The sequence below is a fragment of the Pezoporus flaviventris genome, unplaced genomic scaffold, assembly GCF_033815535.1.
Source record: "Pezoporus flaviventris isolate CSIRO_AGI_PZ_B2104156 unplaced genomic scaffold, CSIRO_AGI_Pfla_v1 ptg000001l, whole genome shotgun sequence".
Taxonomy (NCBI): Eukaryota; Metazoa; Chordata; class Aves; order Psittaciformes; family Psittacidae; genus Pezoporus; species Pezoporus flaviventris.
Genome location: NW_026892549.1, coordinates 56,459,536 through 56,486,784, shown reverse-complemented (window position 1 = coordinate 56,486,784; position 27,249 = coordinate 56,459,536). Strand labels below are relative to the sequence as shown.

At 43.5% G+C, this 27,249-nt stretch overlaps 1 protein-coding gene across 14 annotated transcripts in view; it reads right to left on the bottom strand.

Annotated features, from left to right (window-relative positions):
• The window catches only part of UNC80 (unc-80 homolog, NALCN channel complex subunit), a 120,246-nt gene extending 102,010 nt beyond the window's left edge, over positions 1 to 18,236 (bottom strand). For 8 of the 14 annotated variants that reach the window (XM_061458985.1, XM_061458939.1, XM_061458995.1 and 5 more), the window contains exons 1-8: positions 17,898 to 18,228; positions 16,543 to 16,591; positions 11,434 to 11,590; positions 10,236 to 10,534; positions 7,746 to 7,869; positions 5,913 to 5,986; positions 5,342 to 5,481; positions 541 to 802 (exon numbers count right to left, since the gene is read on the bottom strand). In XM_061458985.1, the coding sequence (XP_061314969.1) occupies positions 541 to 802; positions 5,342 to 5,481; positions 5,913 to 5,986; positions 7,746 to 7,869; positions 10,236 to 10,534; positions 11,434 to 11,590; positions 16,543 to 16,591; positions 17,898 to 17,989 (1,197 nt within the window). In that variant the 5' untranslated portion in view covers positions 17,990 to 18,228. Of the gene's footprint in view, positions 1 to 540; positions 803 to 5,341; positions 5,482 to 5,912; positions 5,987 to 7,745; positions 7,870 to 10,235; positions 10,535 to 11,433; positions 11,591 to 16,542; positions 16,592 to 17,897 lie in introns of all 14 variants that reach the window. The other 6 variants (XM_061458904.1, XM_061458948.1, XM_061458912.1 and 3 more) reach the window with 2 other exon arrangements.
• Between the last annotated feature and the right edge of the window lie 9,013 nt (positions 18,237 to 27,249).

The window sequence follows — 27,249 nt, the reverse complement described above, 5'->3', positions numbered from 1 at the left end:
TTATGCAGCAAGAACAGCAGGAAAAGACATAACAATGAGGAGGGGTTTTGCTCACTGCCACTGCTTGCAAAGTCTACTCCAGTATTTTAACCCTGGAGTGTTCAGTGCTCTACCAACTGTGATTCCTTTTCTCTCTTTCAAGGGGTTACACCAAAGCTCAATGAGTTCTGAGCATTACAGCATAACATACAGGCAATCTGGTTTCCTCTTACAACTACATTAGTATATTCTCACATTAAAAACTAATGTTATCACAGTTCACCTGAGATTAATTATCCTAAATCAACCCTTGAACTTTCAGCAGGCACCAGCTCTGACTCTCTGCATCACATTCTGCCTCCAAACATCTCATTGTTCTCAGGGTTTCCTTCTGAACTGATGCACATATCTGACCTCTGGGCAGTTTCACTAACACCAAAGTTGTGTTTTTCACTAGTTACAGTTTCACAAACACCAAAGTTGTGTTTTTCACTAGTTATCCAGCCATCACTTCCCAGCACCACCACAGTTCCTATTTTCTTACTGATGGTAACTGCTTACCTGAGTTTTGTGGGTATTCACCAGAGAGGGTGGAGCAGCCACCATGGAGCTGCTGCGAGGTCTTGGTAAGGGAGTGACCTCTGGCTCAGGTGGTTTCTCTGGCTTTTCCTGTAGCATATGCCTCAGCCTCTGCAGGTAGTACATTAGTGACCACTGTGTGCCCTCCTCGGACCAATGTGGCTGCAGCAGGCAGCGCAGCACTGCTACATCGAAGTATGTGGCATAGCGAGACTTCTGGCATGGGGGGATCACCAAGGACACCCTGTTCCAAAGAGTAGGAGTAGAATGTTAGTCATCAGGTTCCTCAGCTTTCTGAATAAAGAACCACTCAATAATGATCTGTCAGGTTTGTATGTTGTCCTGGGCTCAGCAGTAGCCGTCATTTTTCTCCTTCTTTAGTAGCTGGTGTAGTGCTGTGGTTTTGACTTTCGGCCTGGGAACAGTGCTGATAACACTGATGTTTTTAGTTACTGCTCAAATGTTTAGACTGACCAAGGACTTTTTGAGTCTCATGCTCTGCCAGGGAGGAGGGAAAGCCGGGAGGAAGCAGAGACAGGACACCTGACTCAAACTGACCAAAGAAGTATTCCATACCACAGCACATCATGCCCAGGATGTAATTGAGAGTTACCTGGAAGGGCTAGGGCACTGCAGGGTTGCACTACGTATTGGTCGGTGCTCAGTTGGGCTGGGGGAGGGGAGGGGAGGGGGGGGGGGATGTTATCGGTTGGTGGGTGGTGAGATGTTGTATTCTCTTCCCTTGTTATTTCCTTTATCATTATTATTATTGGTGGTAGCAGTAGTGATTTGTGTTATAACTTAGTTACTAAACTGTTCTTATCTCAATCTGTGGGAGTTGCATTCTTTTAGATTCTCCTCCCCATCCCTCTGGGAGAGGGGGAAGGAAAGAGGGGGGAGTGAGAGAGCGACTGCGTGATTCATGGCTGACTGGGTTTAAACCACGACAATGTTCAGCTCTTCTTTAAGGGATCATGCTTGATATCACAAAGTTTTCTTGGATAGCTGGGAACCAGTTCTGTCCTAGCACTCAAACTGGTCCACCCTTAAAGACCCAAGAGCTCAACTAAAAGGCCTAAAATTTAAGCACCCATCAAGAGCCGTAAGCCAATCCCTGCAGAAATCACTAGGATGTGCACACAGCTGTGCCTGCTTGAGCTTGCAGGGATATTTGATACTGACCCTTTGGGACTAAGGCCCCAACTGAGGAAAGCATTACTGAAGACACATAAGTGGATATTTAGCTTTCAGCTCCCTAGAGGACACAAGTACATGCTTTCTTAAGTGTTTTCTTGAACAGGTTTGCTTTATTAAACTGTGGTGTAAAGGCACGCCTTCAGCACTTGGGCTGAGTAATTTGTTCAGCTGGAAACAAACAACCCTTGAGCTTCTACTGTTCAGATACTAGTAATATATGTTTAGGAATGATTTACATTTGTATAAGTCAGGCCTTACTTAAGAAGGAGCAGGCAGGGCAGCTAAATTAGTTAACCCTTTAAGCTAATTAAATTTATTCTTATACAAGTAAACTGTTACAGACACTCTTTGCCAGGGTGTGCAGGAACATTTTCAAGCCTTCATTATAATTTTTCTGCCTTTCAGGTGGTATCATTTCCTGATGGGTTTTAGTATGGAATTTCCTAAGTATTGCAGAAGTTAGTGCATGCAAAAGCAAGATATCTATCTGTAGTAAGCCTCAGAAATGAGACTCCAGGGATTTCAGATTTTTAAAGGAATCATAGAATAGTTTGGGTTGGAAAGGACCTTAAAATCATCTAGTTCCAACCCCTGTCATGGGCAGAGATACCTCACCCTAGACCATGTTGTCCAAGGCTCTGATCAAAATCATGCCTGTCTCCAAAGCCAATCTTACTGCACTGAAATGCCCCAACTTTTTTACTACTTATTTTTGATACCATTTCTCTCCCAGTCAGCAGAGTACAACTGGCCTGACCTACCCTCTGCACAGTCACTAGCTGTTAAAAGACAATCTGTCAGAAATGTAGCAGTGAGAGTTGGAGGGAATGAGAATCACATGGCAAAAGGTGTGAAATGCTGGGGGTGGGGCAGGAACTCTGGAGATTTGTCTATTTTTTTTTTTTGCCTGCCAAAGTACCCATTTTAGATGTTTCCACTCAATGTGTTAGAAACACACTGAGCTGAGTACTGCTGTGATTTTTTGATTCTATAAAAATGAACAGCACTTCTATGATTTGTATTCTCAGGCATTTCAGAATCATCACAAGAACATCAGGTATTTCTGTTTTTTTAAAAGCCATTTTTACTCTCAACTCTGCTACACAACATGCAAACAGCATTGGCAGGACACCCCCATTTCACATTCTGAACGGAGGCATCCAAGGCCACAGTCCAGCAGAGCATTGGGGTACAAGCAGCAATACTGACCAGTGGAATCTCTAAGTGCCTAAAGTGAAAGGCATGCTTAAGTGCTTTGCTGCATCACTGCCCAGTGCCACAAAGCTGTCCTGTGCATCCAAAGCAGATACAGAACTGACAAAGGATAAACAAGTGCCTATGAACTTTGACACCATTTGGAATCACATGAACCCGGCTCCATATTACATGCTTGGAAAAAGGGGGCAGGTGGCAAGGCTGTGCTTGAAGCAATGCATGCATCTAGAACTCCAGCCTGCAGGAGCTGATTTGCTGCCAGCCACACAGGCCAATATTGAAGGCACTTGGCGACTGCAGACCTGCCCGTCTGTGTCAGCATATGTCACTATCTGCAATCTATAGATTCAAAGCTTCTTCCCCCAGTGTATTCAAGGCAAAAATGTTACAAGTTTGATGACTTTAAGATGAGCTGTTACAAAACCCTGAAAAGCTGAATTAGGAAGGAGAAAACCATGATAGAGAGATATATGCTATAAAGTTTTCCCCATAAACCTAATGTGAAGACTGGTTTTGTAACAGTCAAGATTGCGTCACATAGATGAGGTCTGTAAAAAAATATAAGGACAGCTGGGGTACTCAAAGGATCTCAGTAAAGGAAATAAAGGCTACCACCTCAGGCAACTGTAGAGGAAGATGCATTGCTCTCGGTCTCTTTAGAGGACACAGATCAGTTCTGAATCTAAACAGCCTTTCACGCTCCCCTGTATGCAGCACAGGCAAACCTGAGGCACCACACAGGTTGGAGCAAGGCATGTTCTCCTTATGAAATACTTATCTCAGAAGTCCTTCCTGTAAAGTCTATTTCCCAGACAGTGTGTTCAAAGCAGCAGCTGGATAAAGGGTTGTGGCTTTATTTGCCTCAGTGTTAAACTGTATCATCTGTAAATGGAGAAGTGGAGCAGGGATAATCAGCCAGGATCAGAGGAAGAAGCCATTTGCTCAGGAAGTGTCTGAGGAACCAGAAATTAAACTCTGTACTTCATTTAGAAGGAAATGTAGTGCTCATATGATCAGCCTGTGACTGCAGGGAGAGTGGAAAGGCAGCCTTCCTTCAACCGGGGCCAAGGACAAAGGAATACTGCGGCTGTTGGTAAGCAGAGTAAACAACATTTGTTCCCCAGTTGTCTGTTGCCTGGCAACCAAAGCTCCCTGTACAGTTTTAACTGATCAATGAGTCCTGCAAATGAGGAGGCATAATGATGCTCTCTTCAAAGCCTGTCTGAAGCTTCATCCCCATGGCAACCACCAGAACTAGCCTGACAAATTGATCACCTGATTCTGTCTTCTTACAAGGCTGCTTATTTTTTTTTTATGGCTGTGCACTCTGAGCAGTAGTGTTCACACACAGAAAGACAGTTCTGTCCCCAACTTCAGTTTTACTAGCTCACATTAACACAAATTAAATAAAGACCCAGAACTAACAGCAGCCTTGATAAAAAATCCTTAGGGAAGCCTCCTGATGGGATCAGAGTCTTAAAGTGAAAGGGTGCACCAAAGCTCTTTTTGAGAAATCAGAGCCCTTCCTAGACTATATCCAGAAACCCACTCCATCCCACATTTCTTCTGTCACGGCAATGAAGCAATTTCATAAAACACTGCAGTGCTTTGGATATGACATTTCCCCAAAGAGATAAACAACTGGACCAAAATTTTCAGGAGGGGTTTAAATGACACTCCTAAATCCATAAGGACCTAAAAATATAGCTAGGGTTCCCTCCCTCTCCACCCCCTGAAAACACTCATCAGCTTCACTTACTTTATGGCACTACCGAAAATCTGGTTCTGTCTTTCTGTGCACAAATCTAGATTAAAAGATGTTAATTTATCAGCGCCATGCTGGAAAAGCATGGCCTGAGCTCTGCAGGGCAAGCTGGGAGGAAGTATGTGTGGCTACACTTCTTCATTGGTCTGTTCCTTTGGGCCAGCATACTAAAGCAAGCTAAGCAGCAGGATGCAGAGAAGGCATAATAAGAGCAATGGAGAAAGGCTTGCAAAAATCTTTTGCTAAAGGAAACTTGACCAGAAGGAAGCCAGAAATCATACCAGTTGCCCGATTCTGAATCCAGGCTCCAATGGAGAGTTGAACCTGCACCTTATCTCTTAGTGTCTTTGATTAAAAGAAGCTAACATACTAGAAAATATCAAAGAAACTGTTCCAACTGACCAGCTAGAGATTTCTCCAATGAATGTGACATTGAGTATCATGTGTCACCACCTTGTTCATCACCCAGAACTGAGACTTGTTGAATTGAGATAAACACCCAGCACCCTTGTTGTGTATGGACAACAGCAGATTCAAGACAAAGGACTTTTGTGATCTCCACCATTGAGTCACACCAGCCTAACTTTCTGCTAAAGGGATTCATACCTGGGATGTGCAGTACCTCTCTCCTGAGAGGTTTGGGAGGATATGCTTCCATCCAAGGAATTTCCACGATGACATGCTGAAAAAGTGGCCTTTGGAGGTACAGAATCTGGCTGGGTTGTCTCACAGACCACCTGTAGTCCCTTTGGATAGTTTTAATAAAAGGAAATAGGTATATAAATATATTTATCTCTTCCATATTAGTTTTCTTACTGCAATTTGTACTTGGACATGACTATTATTTATACCATAGTACCATGGTAATACCAGGGAGAGACTGAGCAAGCCTGGGGCTTCTCAGTACTAGGCATTGTACAGGCACAGGGTAAGACAGGGCTCTTGCCCAAGAAAACACATAAGACAGAATAAGGCCAAGGAGATCCTGAGATGTATACCCCATACCCATTGCTTGCACTGCAGACAGGGTGGAGAGCATTCAGAAGAACTGTGAAGAACGGTTAACTTCTGGAGATGCAATACTTTCGAATGGCAACTCCAAGTGCTGTTTCAATATTAATTTCCCCCCTCCCTCAGCTCCTTATTCAAGCTTGTCTAACCTTAGCATAAAACTTACCTCGGTATGTCCACTGTCCAGATTAGGGGATTCACAGGTCACACTCTGATTGTTGGTAGGAGAACTTCTTTTAGCTGAGAAAAGGCAGCAAAGGAGGACATTTCAGGAATCACCTCTAATATTAAAACATACCACTTGAAGGATAAACCAGAAAACAAAAACAAACCCAAAGCAGCACCTTTCTGCTCCTGACTTCCTAGGCATTAGCTACAGCCATATAAAGAACTGGTTTAATTTTTGCACAATCCTTTCAGTTTTGTTGTCACCATCTTATCTGCTGATTTTTTTTTTTTAATTAAATTTGAATATAAATTTTTATCCTAAATCCATTTGGCAACAGTGTTTTCCTATGCATACTAGAGCCTTTTATTTTGGAGCTCTTCCTCCTGTTATTTTTACAGACATTACACTCCTTTTCTAGGTTACATCTCTCAGAACGTATCGTGATTTCCAATTTGACAAATGCCTTCACCACAGGAGACACACGAATGACATGCAGAAAGTTTAATCAGCGATACTCCAGCAGAACAAGGGCATCACAAAGGCCAGGATAACAATCCTTGAAATCCTGTCACATCTCAAGCTGTTCAGATGTGACTCAGTATCAGACTGACTCTAAACAAAACAATTTGAATCTTCTTTAGTAGAATTTTTTAATTCGTTGAAGGAAAATTTAAGTAAATGAAACTTTTTTGACCCAATTTGAGACAACAAAATCTTCATTGATATAAAGAACCTCGTTCCAATTTCTATTTTTGTTCTGCTGAAAACATTTTCAAAACATAAGAGTATTTTTGTTTCACTTTACACCTGAAATTATTCTTTAGGGATTTACTGACCATGCTCCAGACCTATGGAAAAAAAAAACAACAGACAAAACTTTCCAGGGCTGAAATCTTATTTTTTGAATTCCAGAAATTGAAGCAAAAGGAGGAACAGCTAGATACCAAAGATGGGCTTAAATCATCTGAAAGACTTGATTCTTTTTCAATTCTGGACTGTCCCAGAGACCTACAAAGCTTTCAGAACAAAATATGACATCCAAAACGACTTGCCACCAGAAAAATCTGATTTGGCGAACTACTGTGAAAATTCCAGCTCCATGCTTTTGAGAACAAGCAAGTAATGCTACAGCAATAAGCCTAGCAATCCACTGCGTTTCAATTTCAATTCACTACCTTGTAGGAACTATGCAAAACTATGGTCAAAAACTTAAAAGCAAAAAGGGTTTTTTAGAACTAGGCCAGACACAAAGGCTTGGAAGCCTAAGCACGCAACCCTAGTCTCATTATGGCTGAATTACGAAGAAAAAGCAACCCCTTCTAGTATGCAAAAAAGAATTCACAACCTAAGCCTTCTTTGGAGCTTCTTGAAACTACCTTGTTTAATTTCATAAAATGCTGAAATTCACACTCTAGATAAGAGGAGAACCTACACTGCCAACTGTGCACTCTTCACTGCTAATTTTTGTCCAGGGCCAGCCTGGGAAGGCCTTCCCCACAGGTGTCAGGCTGCAAATAGATACTGCCTTTGCCCTTCTTAGCAACTAAGGAAGATATGGTGAAACAGAGATATGAGGCTGTCAGGAAATGATAACTCTACTGAAGAGTTTCTCATTTCCTATTTGTGATTTCTCTCTCATTTCCTACTTAATTCTTATGCAAATGTCAGTTAACTCTGAGGAGGAACAACTTTACTCTCAAAAGTTTGACTACTTCCTGCAGGATCACCATACTCCTTCAAATAGGATGGTCACAGAACATAAGGCATCATCAGGCAAAGGAAAGGCTTCTCAGCCCTCAGGAGCCACATTACCACAGCAAAGTCACCCACCTGTAACAATGTTCCTGATTGGTTTTACAAGGGCATTGAAGGCAGAAACTTCAGGCTGCCTGTGTTCCCACATAGGCTGCCAAATAACAAGGCCACTAGCCAAGCGAAACGTCAGGTCTGACTCCTAGGAAGACAAACAGAAGTTGTATCACACAAGCTCACATGAAAGAATCTTGTTTCCAGTCTAAAAGGACTGTCGTATCTCTGATGCACAGGTCTTAGCACCCCTTCCGACCATATACAGCCACAGTATTCAATCTCGACGTTAGGATTTACACTCTGACACTTGAACTTCTTGCCCCAAAAGAATAAGAATACTAATATTAAAACATTACTTAGAAATTGAGTTTGATTACAAATTTTCCATCATTTTTGAGTACAAATTACTCTGAAATAGCACTATACAATAATGTCATTATTATTTGCACTGCTAGTACCTGAGCTATGTGTATATATATGTGTGTATATACATGAGATATTGGTACTACTTACACTTATGCTATCATTGTTTCATGTATATAAGTAGCTGAAATCATGTAAATTAGTATACAAGTAAATCTTAGGGGGATCAAGGTATGCACTTACTTGATCTAAGGACAGATCTACATTAGGAGACACTGCTGTTGGTATAGTCCAGCTATCCCCACAAAGCAAACAAACATGGTAATAGCAGTTCTGGCAGGCTAATTGCAGCTGCAAGCTGCACCATCATTTCCTGTTGACATAGCTCCACATGTCTCAGAGCTAAATGAAAAGCTGAAGGTTCCTGCTTGTAGCTCTCCATCCAGCCTTAATATTCCCCACTTTTCATCAGTGTTGTCTTATCCTTATGAGCTCACAAGCCTTGTTATAAACTAGGCCTGGTTTTAATTACTATTTTTACTATGGAGCACATTGCAAAGCTTTTGGAAGTAGTAGCAGTAACGAGCTGCATTTTTACTTTGCACTGCTAGCTTTTGGTGTCATGCCAACACAGTTGTTAAGTTAAAGGATTACATGCATCCCCTTCAGCCTCCAAAAGCCTCATTTAAAAGCTCAGTGCTAAATACTCAAGATCCTCTCAGAAGTCAGGAATTCCATCATCTAGGTTGGCCTCTGCAAATACGTATCATCTTCCTTGAGTCCACGCATTACTTTGGTTGTCTGATCAGACCAGTATTCTTTCCCCGAGACCTCTACCTTTGTGAAACACAGAGGGGACAACGCTGACTTAGTGAGTCAGTCACATGCCTCATTTACCTCATCATTTTTGAGCTCTGCTTTTGTGACAGAAATAGGAATATTTTCATGAGCTTTTCAATGTTCATCACTACAGCATCTCAGAGATCTCAGAGATTTTCAAGGTAAGCAGGAAATATTGTTATTAATCCCACCTTCTAAACGGGAAACTACATCCCAGAAAGATTAATATTAAAAAAATGGAAACCTGATCTCTAACAGCTGGGGTCTACTTCCAGTTTTATTTAATTTATTCAAAGGGCAGCCCACATTTGTATGTGTAGCAATGGGAAGAATTCAGCATTTCTTCCTGTCATGGCCCTGCAGCTTACAGAAAAAATGTGAACTAGTAAACAAGTATGAAAAATTTGGGCTAAATGGATTGAGCAGTACTGTACAGGAACTTAACAGCAGAAGCAGAAAAAAAAACCACCTAGCTCTCCAGACCTGCTTTCACCTGCCTTAACCAAGATTACCTTTTATTTCCTGTACTTTCTAATTCAACTGTTGCAGCACACAAGGCAGGATTCAAAGAGTTAACAGCCTCCATCACTTTATGACTTTACAGACCTTTTCCAAGCACCTACTCTCCAGAGCCAGTTTCTATTCTGAGGCCCAGCTGGAAATGTAAAGGCAGCCCTCCAGAGAGACTGAAGACAAGAGGCAGGAGCCTGAGCATGCTCCTCATCACACCCCTCTGCAAAGCCCAATGCACTCAGCCCAAAACCAACAGAGGGACCTCAGCAGACAGGAAGCCTGCAGCCTACTTCCAGCTTCAGAGCAAGGGAATGCTCAATAGCTTTTGCCACTGCCATGCTTGTACCAATATCATGCATTCCTGGTAGTTAGCATAAAGATGATTAGTAATGACAATAATAAATCACAGTGGCAGCCCCATGGTGGAATCCCTGAAAAACTAGCAAAGCCCTTCTAACCAGTGGCTGAGAACCACAGGAGAGAGTTAAAGCTCACAATCTTTTCTGCAAGTTCCAGCATCCCAAAGACTTCACAAGGGTCACAGATCTTTGTCATTCCAGAAGGATTAAAATGGCTCACTTCAGATTTATTGCCTTTGTGTCTGCCTGATGCTGCAGTGATTGTTCATGTCACTGGAAGTATTCCTGATAGCAGTGGTATTCGGCCAGCTTATTAAAACATTTCTAGTGGTCTCCCAGTGTGGAGCCTGAATTAAATAACAATCTCAAAGGCAAAATCATTCTTTTCTGGCTGAGATCTGTCTCTGCACATGTACCCCATCAGTGTTCCACTCACTTTAATCCTGTGAACAAGGGGAGCAAAGAGGAACACAAAAAGCTCCACTGTGGCCATGGAGTTCTGGAAGAACTTCCTTCTGTTATTTTCCTCCTCATCATTCGTGGTGCTGGGCCGGGGATGTCCTGGTGATCCTTGATTTTCAGCCTGGTGGATAAAGGCGCTACTGCTCCCTCCCCAGCTAGAACCTCTGTCTCCTCCAAATCTGTCATTGCTGCAGTCCTGAGGGGCCTCCAGCAGCATCCAGTGAAGAGTGTGTAGAAGCTTTGTTTCAGCTACTCCAAGCTTATCCTGATGTCCTGAATGGGAAAAATGCATCACATTATCTCACAGGGTTTCCACTAATGGTACTGCTGAGACTTTCAGAACTGCAAAGGAAAGTGGCCATCCAACTTCCTGATGAGCACTGGAAAATTAGAATACTATCATTACAAGTATCAGCATAGTGTTTCTCTATGTCTGAAACCTCCTAATTCACAAGTCTCCATTTACTTCACAGCATTTGCACTTCAGTCAATGAAATGTCAGTCGCAAAGCTGAATGTGTGGACATAGAGTGGTTCTAAAAGATGCAACCTCGACAGTCTTGTCTGTTTGACTCTAATGAGTAAGATGAAATGCAAGCGAGCACTGCAAGGTGCTCAAGCTGTGTTCTGTTAATGTTCCCTACTGGCATGTCTCATGAAGCAAATTCCTGCTGCAGTCACTGCTGAAATCAGTGAAAGACTAACGAAGTAAGCCCTATTCTTATTATCCAATTGAATTATCTGCTGAGAATCACATGCATTGGTATGAATAAAAAGAGTATTAGAGAAAAAAATAAAAAAGAACTGAAAATATAATAAGTACGTGGTGCAACTGGCCACTGCAGCATGACTTGGAAGAAGCATCTATTCCCTCAAGAAGGCCATGCCTGCTGGGTAAATCAGTTTTTTGCTAAAGCTAGTTCTACTATCTCTGAAACTAGCAAATTATTATTGAACTGCTTTGACTCTTCAGCTCATCAGACCATAAGCTTTACTGGGGAAGCTATCACAGGTTACCCTGCTATAAAGACAAACAGATGAAGAAAGGGCAATCCACAGAATGAACTAAGTGGGATTCTAGGATTTAGAACAGGTTGGTACCCTGAGCCTCACTGTGTCATATTTTGACTGATAACTTCAGGAATGTAAAACCAGACTCACATGAGCACTAACCTAGCTTGTTTCGGTTGGAGAGCAATGTGGCGGTGCAGTGCAGCACATGCGGGAGCGCAGCTTGGACGAGTTCCCAGCGAGAAATGCTCTGGATGGCTTCAGAGAGAGCTGGAGAAAGGCCATGCAGCTTGTTCTCTACTAAAACTCTTTCAAAAGACTAAAAGTAAGAACAAAGAAGAAAAAGACACTGTGTATCTATTTCTGCACATACCTTCTAGTACATAGAATGCTCTCTTTTCAAAACCTGTGATCTGTAAGCACAGCTTGTAATACTTTCCTGAAAGACACACTGTAGCTAGAGTTCACCAGGCATATGGACATACTTGGCTAAATTAATGGGCCACTCAAAATACTTTCTGTAATAAAAACAGAATTAAAGCAAACATCGTGTATATTAGTAAATGTTGACATCAAGGAAGACTAACAGTTGTGCTGGGCATTAATCTGGCATGCAGTAACCCTGTTGAAAGTCACAGGAGCTAATGAAGCCTATATCTGTGGAGCTGAGACCTGGAGATTCTTTTCACACACAGACGCTCTTTCAGTTTAGTGTAACATAAAAGGCAATCCATTAAAGGTATATAGGCCTTAGGAAATGTTTTCACACCCTGCCACAAAAAATAATCGATGTACAAAATTTTTTGTCGAGCCATGACGTAATGGTTTTGTGAACACTTAAAAGAGCTGATGGCTGCAGCAAGTTCATTACTTCCACCTCAAGCAACACAAAATAAGACTATCTGCCTTTGAAATCCCTAAGGAAGTTTCTTATTGCTAGTTGCTCCAACTGTTTTGGTAAGTTGTTCCTCTGTTCAGACACAAAGATCTCATTATAGGTCACAAAAGCAGTTATATTCCTTCAGTGAAGTTCCTAAAGAGAAGAAATACGTTACTGACAATGCACATCCCTGCCATATACCAGCTTAGCCTCCTGGCTACTTATTTGCTCACAAGCTGTTAAACCAATTTTATCAAGCTCTGGGCAAACAAGTAACTGTTGGCATTCTCTACCTAATGGATGCTTAAAATGCCCTCACTCCAGATTCATAAAGCTTATCCTTCACACCATCATACTGATTTTTCCTGTGAAACTGGGGTGGGGTGTTACTAAGAATAGACTTCATTATAAAGAAGAAAAGCAGACAGGGCAGCAGCCATGACCCCGCTCTCCTATCTGACCAGTCACTCCCAGGCATGGCATACTAACCAGTGCTAACATGCACTCTTCTACATACCCCAGCAGCTCAGCACACTTGTTTCAGGTGATGGCCACATTTGCTACTGCGGGCAGACATGAGCTCCTCTATCAAGGGCAGGATGCCCTAATGCAGGCATAGTGCTGCACTATTATGGTTTTTCAGCATTCCCATAACAGCTCCAATCTGGCCAGCATGGAGGAGGAGAAACACATATCTATCTGTACTTACCACCCAAGACAGAAGCTCCCCAATAGCACCAGGCATAGACAAAGAGGTGGTGAGATGGACTGTATGATTTATCCAAATGTATTTGGGGGGTAACCAGAATTTCGTGTGCTTATAGCAGACTAAGCTATTTAGCAACACAAACTGAACCTGAAGAAATACTGGCAATAAACATCAAAGCTGCCAACAACCATTAACATGTGTATAGAGTCACACTGTCCACCTACTAAAACCCCCAGGTTCTAGTCAGCAAACTCAACAGACTCCCTTTAAGGTGCAATGGCTACTAAAATTGGAGGGCATTAGCTGCAACACATGGACAAAATCACTGGCTTCCTGAGGATTAGTCAAAAATAATGTGTCATGGATTAGGCTGGCAGCAATGTGTATTTCTTAACACTAGGATTGCATAATATATCTACCAGGGAAAGGATGCTTCAAATCACTCTTTACAGCAATCTGCTGGGGACCACATTGTCTATAGAAGGAAATAGTCTCCTGCCATTCTTCTTATCAGTCCAGGAATAGGGGGAACACGAAGGGATGGCTCTCAGGAGTGCCAGATGAGCTGAAGGCACCCTCCAGAGAAACAACCCTAGAGCAGGGCCCAGTACTTAGCCTGCTGTATGTACAGCAGGGCCCTGGCAGAGACACAGAGAAACTATTAGTACTTTCTGAACCAGACTTCTGTCCTTAGAGGGAACTTTATTACCCTGTTCTTCCAAAGTTCAGGCTGCATCACGGTGGAAAGCAGAGACCATTGCTAAAGTCACTTCAGACTGGAAAGAACTTGAAATGCAGGTAGGAAGTATTTAGTCTGAGGAAGGTCCTTTGCGTAGGGAAGAGTTCCTGGAAAGATCTAAAACATTAATCTAGGGGTTCATAGCACAGCGGTGGTAAGGCTTCATTGTTCACTAAACATAGTAATAGCGCTAACAGTGAAAAGCAATGAAACACAGATGCCAAGCACTTTATTTACAGAAAATTCCCATGTTCAGAAAAAAAATCAATTTTCTGCAACCACATCCATTGGCTAGATAAAATAACGGTGGCACATTTTTAAGATCTGTTCCATATCTATCCTTTGATCATTCATAACAACAAAACATATTACTACATTTGCAAAAAACAAGTAAAAAAAGAAAAAAAACAGAAAAGAGGTAAACTCTGAATTTATAGGATGCTCCCAGAAACATTTGGATTCTTCCATGTCCAGTGCAATCCAGAGTAAAAGAATTTAAAACATATCCTTGAGTCCATTTATCCTCACAAAAAAAAAAAAAAAAGCCTTGGCTTGATACAGGACTGTTTTCATTCCCGTGGGGTCATTTACAGGTTTTACACACATTAGCAATGTCAGGTTTCAGGGCAGAACAACTTCAGAATGGGAGAAGGAAGAACATTGAGTCCATACTGAGGGATAAGACCATTTAGACAGTGTAAGACAATGCAGGGTGGGGAGAGGGTATTTATCTCCAGATTAAAGGTTATTTTTCATAGTCCAGTTGAAGTCAGTGCAATTGTTCAGATTTTCAGGGCCAGATTTTCCCTCAAGTATTATGTCATAAAGCAAAGCTCTAAGCAGCAATGAAATCTGCTCTTGCAGACCAGACGCTGTTCTCATTGAATCTAGGCCTCCAGCATCTGCTTCCTCAATGCACAATATGCAGCAACTTCTACTGCAGCAAGTTTAGAGCCAAGAATAATAATAGAATGCTGCACAATATTGTGTCATATGCATTGTCAGACAGTTAACAGCCTATAGACATGCCTAGAACAATTCTGGCTGGAGAATTTAAAAAAGACAGCTCATACAGCAGATGCACAGTATTTTTAGGCACACTAGTCAACACAGCGGTGTTAGATAATGAGCTTGATGTTTCAGAAGACAAGCCAACTACCTGTCAAGTTCCAGAAACCCTGTCTCACCCATGCACGCTGCACTCTACTACCCCACTGGATACTACAGAAGGCATTTTGATGTGGGCAAACACTCCAATGCACTCCAGTGCATTGTCATGGACAGGAAACTGATAAGTAAAAGAAGATGACAGATGCAGCAGCTCAGGCTGTATTTCATCAATTGCTCAAAACTATGCCCCACCTTTGAAAGCCTTCTACCATAATTTAATGATTATGTTAAGGATTAGAGGAGAATCAAGTTCTCCTTCATCTCAGGGATGGAAATGGATTTGTCCTTCATTAAATGCATTTTTCCAGAGCCCCCTTTCTCTTGTCTGAAGCATGCGATTTATGCTGTCTTGCAGTTCAGGTTTTTTTTTTTGTTGTTTGGTTGCTGTTGGTTGGTTGGTTGGTAGCTTTTTGCTTTGTTTGGGCTTTTTGTTTTGTTTTTACACTTAGTAAATTCTGATACATGCGCACAAAAGAAAGGTGCTTTAGAATCAGCCTGTGGAACACAGAAGACGACCTGATGCCAACAGAACAGCATGAAGCACAAGACAGTCAACATACAGATAGGTACCTCATGAGGAACAGAGAGAGAAGGAAGCTGTGTCCTTCTACCCAACAGAGACAGACATTAGCTCACAGACAGGCCACAGCCTCAGGTAGTGGGTGCTTCGAGGCATGGCTCCTGCACACTGCTGAGGCTCCTGGTAAAGTTTATAAGGCAAAAAAATCCATCTTCTGCACGAGTTATAAACCTGATATAAAATGGTAAAAACCAGTGATAATGCCTTTTGCTCCATCTGCCAGAACTGCAATTCATTTTACTCACCAACACAGTAAGCCAGCAGCCCTGTATACCAGTATTTGGCATCTAGCAAGAACCCTGAAAGATTCATGGATTTCTTAGAAGAAAATTAGTCAGTAGCAACCAGAGCTTCACCAGGTTAATATCTTGTGAGGAGGAAGTCATAAAATTGCTGCAGAGAGACCTAAGTACTTAAACTACTAAGATACATGTCCAGACTAAGTTTTTCCACTCTGTCAAGTTTGGCTGCAACTGCTTAATGTACTTTAAGTAATCCAAAGATCACCAACAGTTCAAGGAACTTTAAAATTCCCTAGACACCCATCTTACTTTAACTTGCTGCATGCCTTCCTTTTCTCCTCCATTTAGACAAGTAGATTTAAGTTTCATTTGAAATACAGTTAGAAATAAGAGTTAATAGTATCTGCATAATAACCCCTCTTTAATTACACTGCTAAGACATGCTCCCTCTGTTTTCCAGCAAAACTCCCTTCAGCAGAGGAGGTATTTTCATCTTGCACAATGGTAAAAGTATTGTTTAAAGCCTGTCAGTAATGTTCAGATTTTCAATACTTTAAGTCTGAAAGAACTCCAGTGATTGCAAACTGAAATTACGTCAATCTAATCTGAAAGCACATACACACAAGACGAACTGCAAGTTTAGACCCAGATAGTCATAGCTCAATCTGCCCATACCATTATTTACTTTATTTAATTACTAATTAGTTCAGTTAATAATATCCAAATCAATTTTTTTTTTTTATGTGTCTCAAGATGCACATGATATCCAAATTCTCTAGATGGGAAACAACTTCAAATCCTTCATGTGATTAAAAGTTCAAAATTAAGTTGAATAGACTAAATCCACTTCTGGTGTAAGCCGAGAAGCTTCTGATCAGCCACCATGGTCAGATCAAGTTGCATGAAAAGTTAGTTACTCATAAGAGTTGAAAAAGAGAAACATGTACATACCACACAGGATGCTTCATATTGTTTCCCCAGCTTAGGTCTTAAAAATGCACTGAAGGAAAGGAAAAAAAGCATTAGAGATCCAATACTTTGAGTGCAGATTTTGCTTCGTTATTTTTCTCATGTCAGATTAGCAAAAGGCTGAGAAATTTAATGTAAAGGAAGCCGTAAGGCCATAATAATGTTCAGATACCTGTTGATGACATCTGACAAAGCGCTGTTACCTTTTCTAGAAGGCAAAAGTACCCACCCAAGAGGCAGTTAATCCACCCTCAAGAGAAGTCCTGCTCCCCATGAATAAAATCTTCCCCCAGCAGTTTTCATCCATTTCACCCCAGTGTAAAATTTTCAACATATCCCATTTAAAATGCATTAAATATTGCTGAACTTCTCCTTGCCTCTGCTTTAAGCAAGAGCTCCATTTGCCAGTTTAGTATTATGTATTTTCCTCCACAGTTACTGATGTGGAAAGCTTATGACGAAACGCAGGCCTGTACCCTAGAGGTAGAGAACACCCAAACTCTGCTATCACTCCCCTCCAGAATGGGATCAGAGTTAAATATTTAAAAAAACAAATAATCAGGCCACCTTATTACAACATTATCTTGGGGGTTTTGGTTGGGTTTTTTTTTTAGGACACAAAAGGTGGAATAAAAGGATTTTGTGACTGAGGCCTTAAATTAGAGCCACAACCTTCAAACCTTCCAACCTCCCCCTCAGCTCCCACAATGTTTTCAGTTTAGAATTCTGTTAAGACAGGAGACACACAGGATTCACAGGGAACATACAGCCCCAGCCATACATTCAGCCTGCCTCTCACACATCATTACTTTCCAACCCCATGAAATAAGGTGAGACTCTGACGTATCTGTTTGCATGCTGACCTCTCAAAGCATAGATTACAGTTCCAGGATGGCTGCAAATAAAGATATAAGCAAATAAAGATACAAGCAAAGCTGCAAGTCTGGTGCAGCACTGAGGGATGCTGCTTCTGGTACCAGAGCTCCAGAAGTCCTCAAGTGTGGGGAGGGAGAGAACAGGAAAAGAGAGTACAGGGGACAGTGAGGAGGGGAGAAGTGCATAGACACACATACACACGGATGTTTCAAAGTCATATCAAGAAGCTGCCTGGGACTGCCACTAGGTTAAGCTGCCTTCAGTCCTTCCCCCATCCCTGATACACACAGATCTCTCTATATACTGAGTGCAAAGAGAACAGCTTATTTCATGCCTTCATGTTGCAGCTGCAATAACTGCTTCCTCCCTGCCACTGGGCAGCAGCTGGCCCGCCCCCCCCCCCCCCCTTCCACTGCCCTGTTGCAGCTATATCCCAAGTACCCAGAGCTTGCTGCTCTCACCTGGTTTGCCTCCAGAGGAAGGTCTGGATGGGTAGAGGGATGCCACGGCCGCTCTCCTGCTCCTGGCCCTCTGAGCTTTTCCTTTTCACCATGGTGCTGGTGATAACTGCTGCTGTGAGCCAATCTTAGCAGACGTACCAGTCGGGATCTCCCATAGCTGCCTCTTCGTTCTCCGAAACTCTTTACCCTCTTCCCTTCATCCTCCGCAGCCCACCCGCTCCCTCCCCTCTTACACCTCCCTTCAGCTTTGCTGGTGCAAAATGGCTGCAGAAGGCAGGGAGGAAATTAGGGGAGCGAAGATGTCCGCGTCCCTCTGCTTCCTCCCTGCCTTCAGCACCTCCCTCTGTGGACAGCTCCAGCTCGGAGCGCCGCGCCGGCAAGCGGTGACGGGGGAGGGCGGGCGGGGGGCGGCGGCACCACCCCGGCCCGGCCCGGCCCGGGCCTTCCGCAAAACTTCAGCTCATGGGGAGGGACGCGGGACTGCTCCCCCCGGCACCGGAGCAGCAGCGCTCCTTCTGCCTCTTCCCTCCCTCGGGCACGGCGCTCACCGCGGGAAAGTTTCGAGGCCACGCCAACCCGCAGCGACAGGAAGATGCAAAGCAGCCGAGAAACGGGCGGGTCAGGAGAGCTACTACCTCTCTTCCTCTTTACCTCCCTCGCCGCCCGCTTGCGGCAGGGAGAAGTTCAAATGCACTGCTCCTGTAAATCGTGTGGAGCCTGGTCAAGCTTCCCCACAGCGCAGAGGGGCAGAATCGAGAGGGCTGAAAAAGGTGGGGGGGTGGGGGTGGGAGTGGGGAGTTCATTAGTCGTTTAGAAGGCCAGGTTCCCTTGCTTGGGGATCTACAACGTCAAGAGCCCTCAGAGCCTCTGATGCAGCATGGGGCAAGGCTGTTAAGCGGAGAGATAATCGTTTATCTCAAGAGTGGGGAGAGAAAGGAAGCCAGTAACTGAAGGCAAAGATTGGTGGCAGGAGCAGGGGAAATTTGGAAAATTCCTCGGGCTTTTCTTACACAGCAAGAGTTGAGACAAATAGTGGTGAAGAGGATGGTGACCCACAAAGCAGATTTACTTGTGTTTCTAACTAGACACCAGACTGATTTGACTAATATAAAGATATGTTTGAGTCAGGTTTGCTGTAAATACTTCCCACTTAGAGTAGTCTAACTACTGTTAGAGTAGCTCTCCTACCTATCAGAAGATAGTATATTACTACAAATAATTAATAGAATATAACAAAAGACCATTATCAGTTAATATTTCACACACAAGAAAAGTGGTATCCCATTGCTTATATAAAAAATTGCAAGTTCAGAGAGAGATGCTCCAACAAGGCAATACCGTATTTCTTCCCGTCTTTGAATCTTCCTACTTAATATTAGGCACTTAAAAGACTGACCAAGGTAATTCCTTCCTGGAGCAGCTGCTGAACTGATCAACACCACCTATTTCCTTCATTGTGGGTACTTTGACAAACAGGTTTGCTGAAAACCCAGTGCCACTACTTCGATAATCTGCATGTATTCCCAATAGGATAAAGTTTTTCCTGGTGCCCAACCCAGCTCTTTGTTGCAGTGCTTTAGGCTGGTCTGGATCTCCACTTATAGGGAACAGTACCCTACGTGGTCTACATCCCCCTCTTGCGCAAAACGAGTACTAAATCAGAAGTTTATCTGTTAAGCAAAACCTAAACAGTATGTTTACAAACAAAAAATTTAAATAATTAAGATCACTAATCTGCCCAAGTGCTGAAATGCTAAACTGGTTGGGTTTGTTTGTCATGTTTGGCTGGTTGGGATTTTTGCTGTCAGTCACTTTCTACTGGGGCACAAAAGTAAGGCCTTTTTACTCACAGAATGAGCTTGCTCAGACAGGAAAGTTTTAAATTACTATTTTCTTTCCTTCAGTTAAATGAGTTCAGACAGGAAAAGAAATAATCTTATGAGAACTAACTACAGAGAGAAGATGGGTAAAACAAATTACTTCTAAAAGCATGTTATGTATTGAAGACGTTTCCCAACTTCACATCCCTTCAATGGATTCAGGACTTTGTATACAAAGTCTTCTTGTTAGGAAAGCAAATTTGAGTTTTAATTCCTGCCAGCTTGCCTACTGACAGTCAGAACTGAAAGAAAACACAGTAGGAGTGATAAACTTATTTTTAAGTAATTCTTTTTTCCAGTCCTTTAACGTGTCATGGAATGTCCTCGGTTCAGCAGTAGCAGTCATTTTTCTCCTTCTTGGTGGCTGGCACAGTGCTGTGTTTTTGACTCTCAGCCTGGGGACAACACTGATAACACCAATGTTTTTAGTTGTTACTAAGTAATGTTTACTCTGACCAAGGACTTTTTGAGTCTCATGCTCTGCCACGGAGGAGGGGAAGCTGGGAGGAAGCAGAAACAGGACACCTGACCCAAACTAGCCAAAGAGGCATTCCATACCACAGCACGTCATGCCCAGTATATAAACTGGGGGCAGTTACCCAGAAAGGCTAGATCGCTGCTCGGGTCAGGCTGGGTATCGGTCAGCGGGTGGTGAGTGGTTGTATCCTCTTCCCTTGTTATTTCCCTTACCATTGTTGTTATTATTGGTGGCAGCAGTAGTGGTTTTGTGTTATACTTTAGTTACTGGACCGCTCTTATCTCAACCTGTGGAAGCTGCATTCTTTCAGTTCTCCTCCCCATCCCTCTGGGAGCAGGGGGAGGAAGAAGCGGGGGACTGAGCGAGCGGCTGTGTGATTCTGAGTTACTGGCTGGGCTTAAACCACGACACACACTTGCATCCTCTTGGTAAGTGGTAAGCACAGTTCACATGTGGGGTTTGTTTGCTACTTTTTTTTAATACATGTCTCTCTCCTTATTCCTACATACAAGAGTGAGTCGCTTACAATAGCTTCCTGTTTGCTGCTATAAACATAATCTTATCATTCCCATGCTCTGCTACACAACAGGAAATGCCAGAGCAAAACAGCACTGCAGGCTGCTCACAGACTGTAGCCAAAAGCTCCTACAAATTCTCCTGATTTACAGGGACACCAGAGGCACTTGGTGTGGTTAGTCCAATGGAGCTGTTTAGGCCAAAACAGCCAAGGATGAAAACAAGAACACAATGCTCCACAAACCCCAAGTTTAGTTGGAAAACAAGGGCAGTCACCGGTTTCAAACTTACCCATGTAAACATTATTGCTGCCCACAGGCAGTCCTGAAGAGCAGACTTTGGAAGCTCTAGCAGGACTTCACTGAGCCTCCAAAGGGGAATCCAAACATCCTCTCTTCAGCTCAAAGAGGAGCAGGAGTAGGGCATACGAGGCAACTGCTTTCTAGCTCCACACCTATCAGCATTAACTGTAACTCAGAAAGCAGGACAATATACTAGTATCACTACCTGGCTTTTTGCTACATCCTTGAAGGACTCTTTAAGAGGAAGACATAGCTTGGAAGTACAGCACTATTTTCCTTACCTTTTCTTTGTGCATAGCCGGCATCTTCCCGTGTCACATAGCCTTTAGCAAGCAGAACTCAGCCCAACAGACACTAAAAGGGAACTGCATAGCTACTGCTTTGTACTAATCAAAACACATACCTGCAAAGTGCATTTCTAGTCAAACTCTGTTCCTGCCAGGATGCCTCTTGACAGCAACAATGCAGTAGGAATGATAATTTTAAATAATTGTTTTCTCCACTCCTCTAATGTGTTATGGAATTACTAAATAAAGCATAAGCTCAGTTAGCAAGATATATGCAGTCTAATTTTGAGTTCAGAATATTGCTCTCCAGCAACATGCAGCTGTAAAAGACACCTTAATCCCTCTAATTGTACAGAGGTTTGAAGTTACAGAGGTTTGAAGAACCTCTGATTCAAAGCAAATGAGAGAGCAAAGAAAAGATTATCAACAGCTGTCATTGCCCTAAAGAACTACAGTCCCAGAGGTGCAGATTCTCCACTCCAGCCAGGCTGTGACCAGCACTAAACCCAGGGGGCAGCACAAGTGGTTTATATTAGTTTGATGGTGTCTAGAGACCAATTTTGTTCTTGTCTTGTTTTTGAGACTCCACAGACATCCCTCCCCAAAGGGTACGCAAAGTTGAAATGGTCTGTACCTATGTAAGTGAAACAGTTTGGAAACTGGAAACTACACATGTAAGAGAAGAAGGAACTTTACAGCCTGGAAGATTTTACTATCTCCATACTGAACTGGGCTTGCAGTGGAGGCTTTCAGATATGCAGTCAGCATCTGACTGTACCTAAATACTGGGCATGATGTGCTGTGTTACGGAATATCCCTTTGGTTAGTTAGGGTCAGGTGTCCTGTCTCTGCTTCCTCCCAGCTTATGCTCCTCCCTGGCAGAGCATGAGACTCAGAAAGTCCTTGGCCCTTAGTAGCACCAGCTACTAAGGAGAAAAATGACTGCTACTGCTGAAACCCAGGACAGTAACACTGCAGTGGGTGCTGCAAAGATAAAATCCACCAAATCAGTCCCCCGCTTTCTGTTACAGCACAGACAGGAAGCAAGCAAACTCTTAGGGGAGATCATTATAGCAGGATAACAGCAAGCTGTCCCAAAAACACGCTGCGCTCTGTTCACTAGGTTACACTGCCACAGAAACACAGGTCTGTCTGCCTACACAAAGACCAAGACTAGTGCAAGTTGTCACTGTCAGGAAGTAGGAGGAACATGTGGAGATGGTGTCATTAGCTCTGCTGTACTCCGGCAATTCCCAGCCTTCCCAACTGCCTGGGCACAAAGGATGCCCATGACACTGATTTTCCATTTCTTCTCTTACTACAGGCAGCATCAGTCTGACATCCCCCAAATCACATGATTCTGCTTGATCACTTTTTTCATCACACAGTTGTGTTTACACAACCATCACGGTAGGATTCAGTCTTCATCCAGAAACAGTCAAAGCTGGCAACATGCCACAGAGTGAGAACACTGAGCAGAACCTGGCCATGAAGCCCTCACTCCACACAGGAGGGCCCAGAGCAGGGAACCTCACTGTCTTGCACTTGTTTTCATGCCATTTTCCAAGTCCCCAGCCTCAATCCCTGCCACACAGAGTATTAAGCATTCATACCTTTAATTTATCTGTTACTTTTTTTTTGTAGACACAAACCCAGAATCCAAACTCTCAGGAGTATCTTGAGGCATTCTGTTGTGTAGCAGCCTTTCCAAGAGCAAGGCTGTAAACAGCTCCTAAATGTACAGCCCAGAGCAGAGAACAAAGACAATTGTTTGGCACACCCCTGAGAGCTTAGTGTTCTGTTAAGCTTGGCTTTAAGGACCCACGCTGAAGACCCTTTCTTGGGACAACCAGTCACAGAAAGTCAGCACTGATGGATACCACTCATTTTACCCTTTCTTGTATGGGTCTGTCAGGTAGAAGCAAAAGTTATTCCTTCATTTATCCATTTCTCTTCCTAGGAAGTCTTTGGACCTTGTTAAATAACTACACTAGAACACAGAGCCTTAACAGAGAGTGAGGTCAGAGGGCTGCTTCATTACCAGTATTGTATACTTTGTTATTCACATCAGTATAAAGAACAGATCAAAGGCTGCTGTTTCAGCCTGGGAACTGTATACATCCCCTATCATGAGCTACACAAGGGAGAAGTTTAGGGGAGTCCAAAACAAGGGTCTGATTCTCTCCTTCCTAGCTGTTTTGTAAAAATTAAAGAAACGAAGGAAAGCTTTGTTTTTTTCTTTAAGGGCTTTTAAACTCATCACAAAAACACTTCAACTAAGGTTCTTCAGATGTCTCATTCAACACTCTTCCTGCCAGCCCTGCTAGCAATGCGTTCAGAAACAAGGATAAATGAACCCCTAAAACTACCAGGCTTGCTGCTGTTGTTACATGAATTTGGGAGGGAGCAGACTATAGTCCAGCTGGATCAGATTCCGTAAGGACAATCATATATTTAATGCCTAGGCCACATTCAGCTGGAATCAGTAGGAGTGGCATAGTACTCTCACATCTGAGAATCCTATTTCAAAACAGAGGAGGATCTGCAGGCACTACAGAGTTACTGCCTTTGCATAACATTCAAGCAACAAATCATATTCATAGAGCCATCTAATTGCATTTAAGTACATATCAGGTTAAGCTCCAACTAGGTAAGGCAACGAGAGATGTAACAAAATCCTACAGGATAACACAGGGAGTCTCTGAGCAAGACTTGGGGGGGGGGGGGGGGGAATGAAATCCAGCTTTCATTGCCAAGTTATCATACCAGCCCTTGGATGAGGGCTCTCCAAGCCCTGGGATGTGACTGCTTTGGTTATCAGCTGCAAACCTTTTACTTCCTTTTGAGAAAAGGATAAACACAACAAATCTCCCCCCAAACCCCACCTCACCCAAGCACCTTTTCCCTTCTTCCTGGAGAACAAAGTGGGAATCTCTTCTTCCACCAAGTTACCAAACGTGTTCTCTCCACTGCTCAGAACAGAGCTGAGAACTGCCTCCAACCACATACTTCTCCTTCCAAGGGTGCTCATACAAGCCACGTTTGGGAGCCCCACCATCAGAGAGCCTTTATTCTTTGAAGCAGCAACTGGGACTTCGGCTTGGCCACACAGCACCAGACGAAAGGCCTTCTGCCTGCAACTCTGATCTGATCCACGCTTTTAACTACCCACCTGCCTCTTCTACCACATTCCTGTACAATGCAAGGAATACTCCATGAACCACAACAGGCAGAAGAAGGACAGACCCCCTCTACACCCAGCAAACATTGCAGCAGGATTCCTGTGCTTCCCGCACTCTCATCAACACTGTAACTAAGATTTTATTCACAGCTTGTACTCACCTCAGTGCTCCACCATCACAGCCTGCTAGCAAGCTATAAAATGTATCTACCACATGCTGCTAGTAAGACACAACAATCGTAACTATATTGGCTCTTCTTCCTTCACCTGGAAAAGAGGAAACAGGTTCTTACCTGCTGCCCTCAACCGTTGCTCTAGCTGTAAATACTTAAATCAGGATTCACCCTTATTGCTCCCAAACCTCTCAATCCTTTTAGCAGATGATACATTAGTTCTGCCTTGTGCCTAAGCACCCTTAGGAGGGTGCTTCTAATGGATAATTAACAGCACTTCATTATTCCTCCAGGTGCTCTGACTGCATTTATTTATGAATATTGCAGCACCACACGAAAAGCGCAGCTTGCCGTTGGGCCGGGAGGGCTAACGCAGCCCGCTCAGCCGCAGCACCCCCAACACAGCCGCGCCGAGCCCCTCATGGCGCCGAGGCCGCACCCCGAGCTGTGAGGAGACGGTGGAGCGGGAGCGCGAGCGCCAACCCCGCATGGCGCCAAACCCAACGGCCGCCTGGCGACCGCTAGCGGCCCCGCGGGAGCCCGCGCCCCCCACCGGCCGTGAGGTGAGGCGGCGGCCGCCATTTTCCCGACGAGGGCCGCACCAGGGAATGGGGCTCTCAGCCCTAAAATACCAGCCCCACCGCCCCTCATGGGCAAAGGTTGCTGCCTGACAGCGGAGAGAGGCTGACCGGCCGGCCGCTAAGCCAGGCGGGAGAAGTGGTGGAACCGTGATCCAGAACCGGGACACACCCACACCTAGCTTGGACAGAGGTATGGCTCCGGCCATTGGCGACGCCTTCACACACCCCTGCGCTGAAGGGAACATCGTGGCAAGGGAGAGGATGCCGGCGTATTGGTGGGTCTTTCTGCCTGGAGGGCTAAATGGGTCGCTGCAGGATAATGCTGAACCTCACCGCAGGACCGCAGGGCAGGATCCTGTGTTCACATAAAGCAGGGAAATACACCCTCAGGAAAGAGCACTAGCTGTAAAAACTGATTCCTTTGGCAAGAAGTAAGAGATTAACTGAGGAAAAGGGACTTAATCCTCTCTGACTCTCCTGGTAAGGCTGACCACAATGGCAGGGGGTGCACCATAACTTGTTTCCATGCAGGGCAGCAGCGCACAGTGGTTGAATGCAGGAGGAGCTGCACTGCAAACACTGGAAACCAACACAAGCATTTAGATGACAAGCGATTTTATTTTGCAAAACAATCACTATACAGCAACAAATACAATTGCAAATCGGATTGAAAAACATGAACTACCTACCACCAGCCATTCAAGAAATGCCTCTTATGGTAACAGGCTCTAGAATTATCAGAGAAAAACACAGGTTTGTAACAGCAGACTGTATTCCTTGACATCCCAGCATACAGCATGATTATTTGTTGGCTTTTTCTCTTTGCTAAAGTTGAAGTGGCTTTTATGTGCTTGACTTTTCCAAGTGTGAAACTAGTTTACCTTCCTGCAGTGGGAACTGCTGGAGTTGCAGAGGGAATTGCTTTAGCAATCAGTGAACTCAACAGATACCTAGGCTAGGAATCTACCTGCACTGATTTTCATAGCAAACATGATCTACTCTTCAAGGCATTTGCCTTTGAAGGCATATTTGTACTTGGGTTTCAAACGGTATTTGGTCCAGCATGGAAAAAACTTCTGCTCATGTGTGGTAGTCCACACAGGCTGCCTTTCGACTCCCTTTGGGTCGTGCATATAGGCAAACTTAGATCTGTAAGCAGTCACGATGAGGTTACTAATGTACCTTAGCAGCGTGTTGAATGGCTAATACCATTTACTGCCATACAGTGAAAATATACATAGCCCTTGTGGGCATACAATGTCCCTCATCAGTATCAGTTTTTTCCTTAACAGTTGCTGGACAGAGTTTTGCTCAATTTTGACTTCTTTCTGCTTGTGGTTACATAGAAACAGAACTCTGCAGATGGGGCAGAAGCACTTTTGTCTCTACAACTTGATGCATTATTAATTTGGGGCTCTCCCCTATCTATCCAAACAAGATTTCACCATTCCTTTTATCTGGATTATCTCTGCTTTGTTACAGGGTTGGGTCTTAAGCACCCAGCATACCTGCTGGCTCAACATGCCTGTGGAAAAGAAACAACGGATACGGGTTCCAGGAAGCTGGCCCTATCTTCTTTACTGGGCATTACGTATTTACAAACTGTTGTTTTAAAAACCAACACTCTTCTTGAGAAGATTAGTATAAGCATTTTGGTGAACATCTACAGTCATGTAACATCAGGGTTTTATTTATTTAACAGCACAAAACTCTTGATTTCTTTTCATCAGACTCCACGGTGTTCTAGCGTTCTGTCTATGGAAGTAGTATGATTATGATTACAAAGATCTTTGCTGAAATCAAGACAAGAAAGCTCATTTTAATGCATGAAATAAATGACTTGGAGTGTTACACCACTCTAACTTTGGACTCATAGGTGGATAAACTAAGCTTCATTTTCTAGAATTTGTCCATATTAAAGGGTAATAAAACCCTTGACTCCCTTGTTAACACT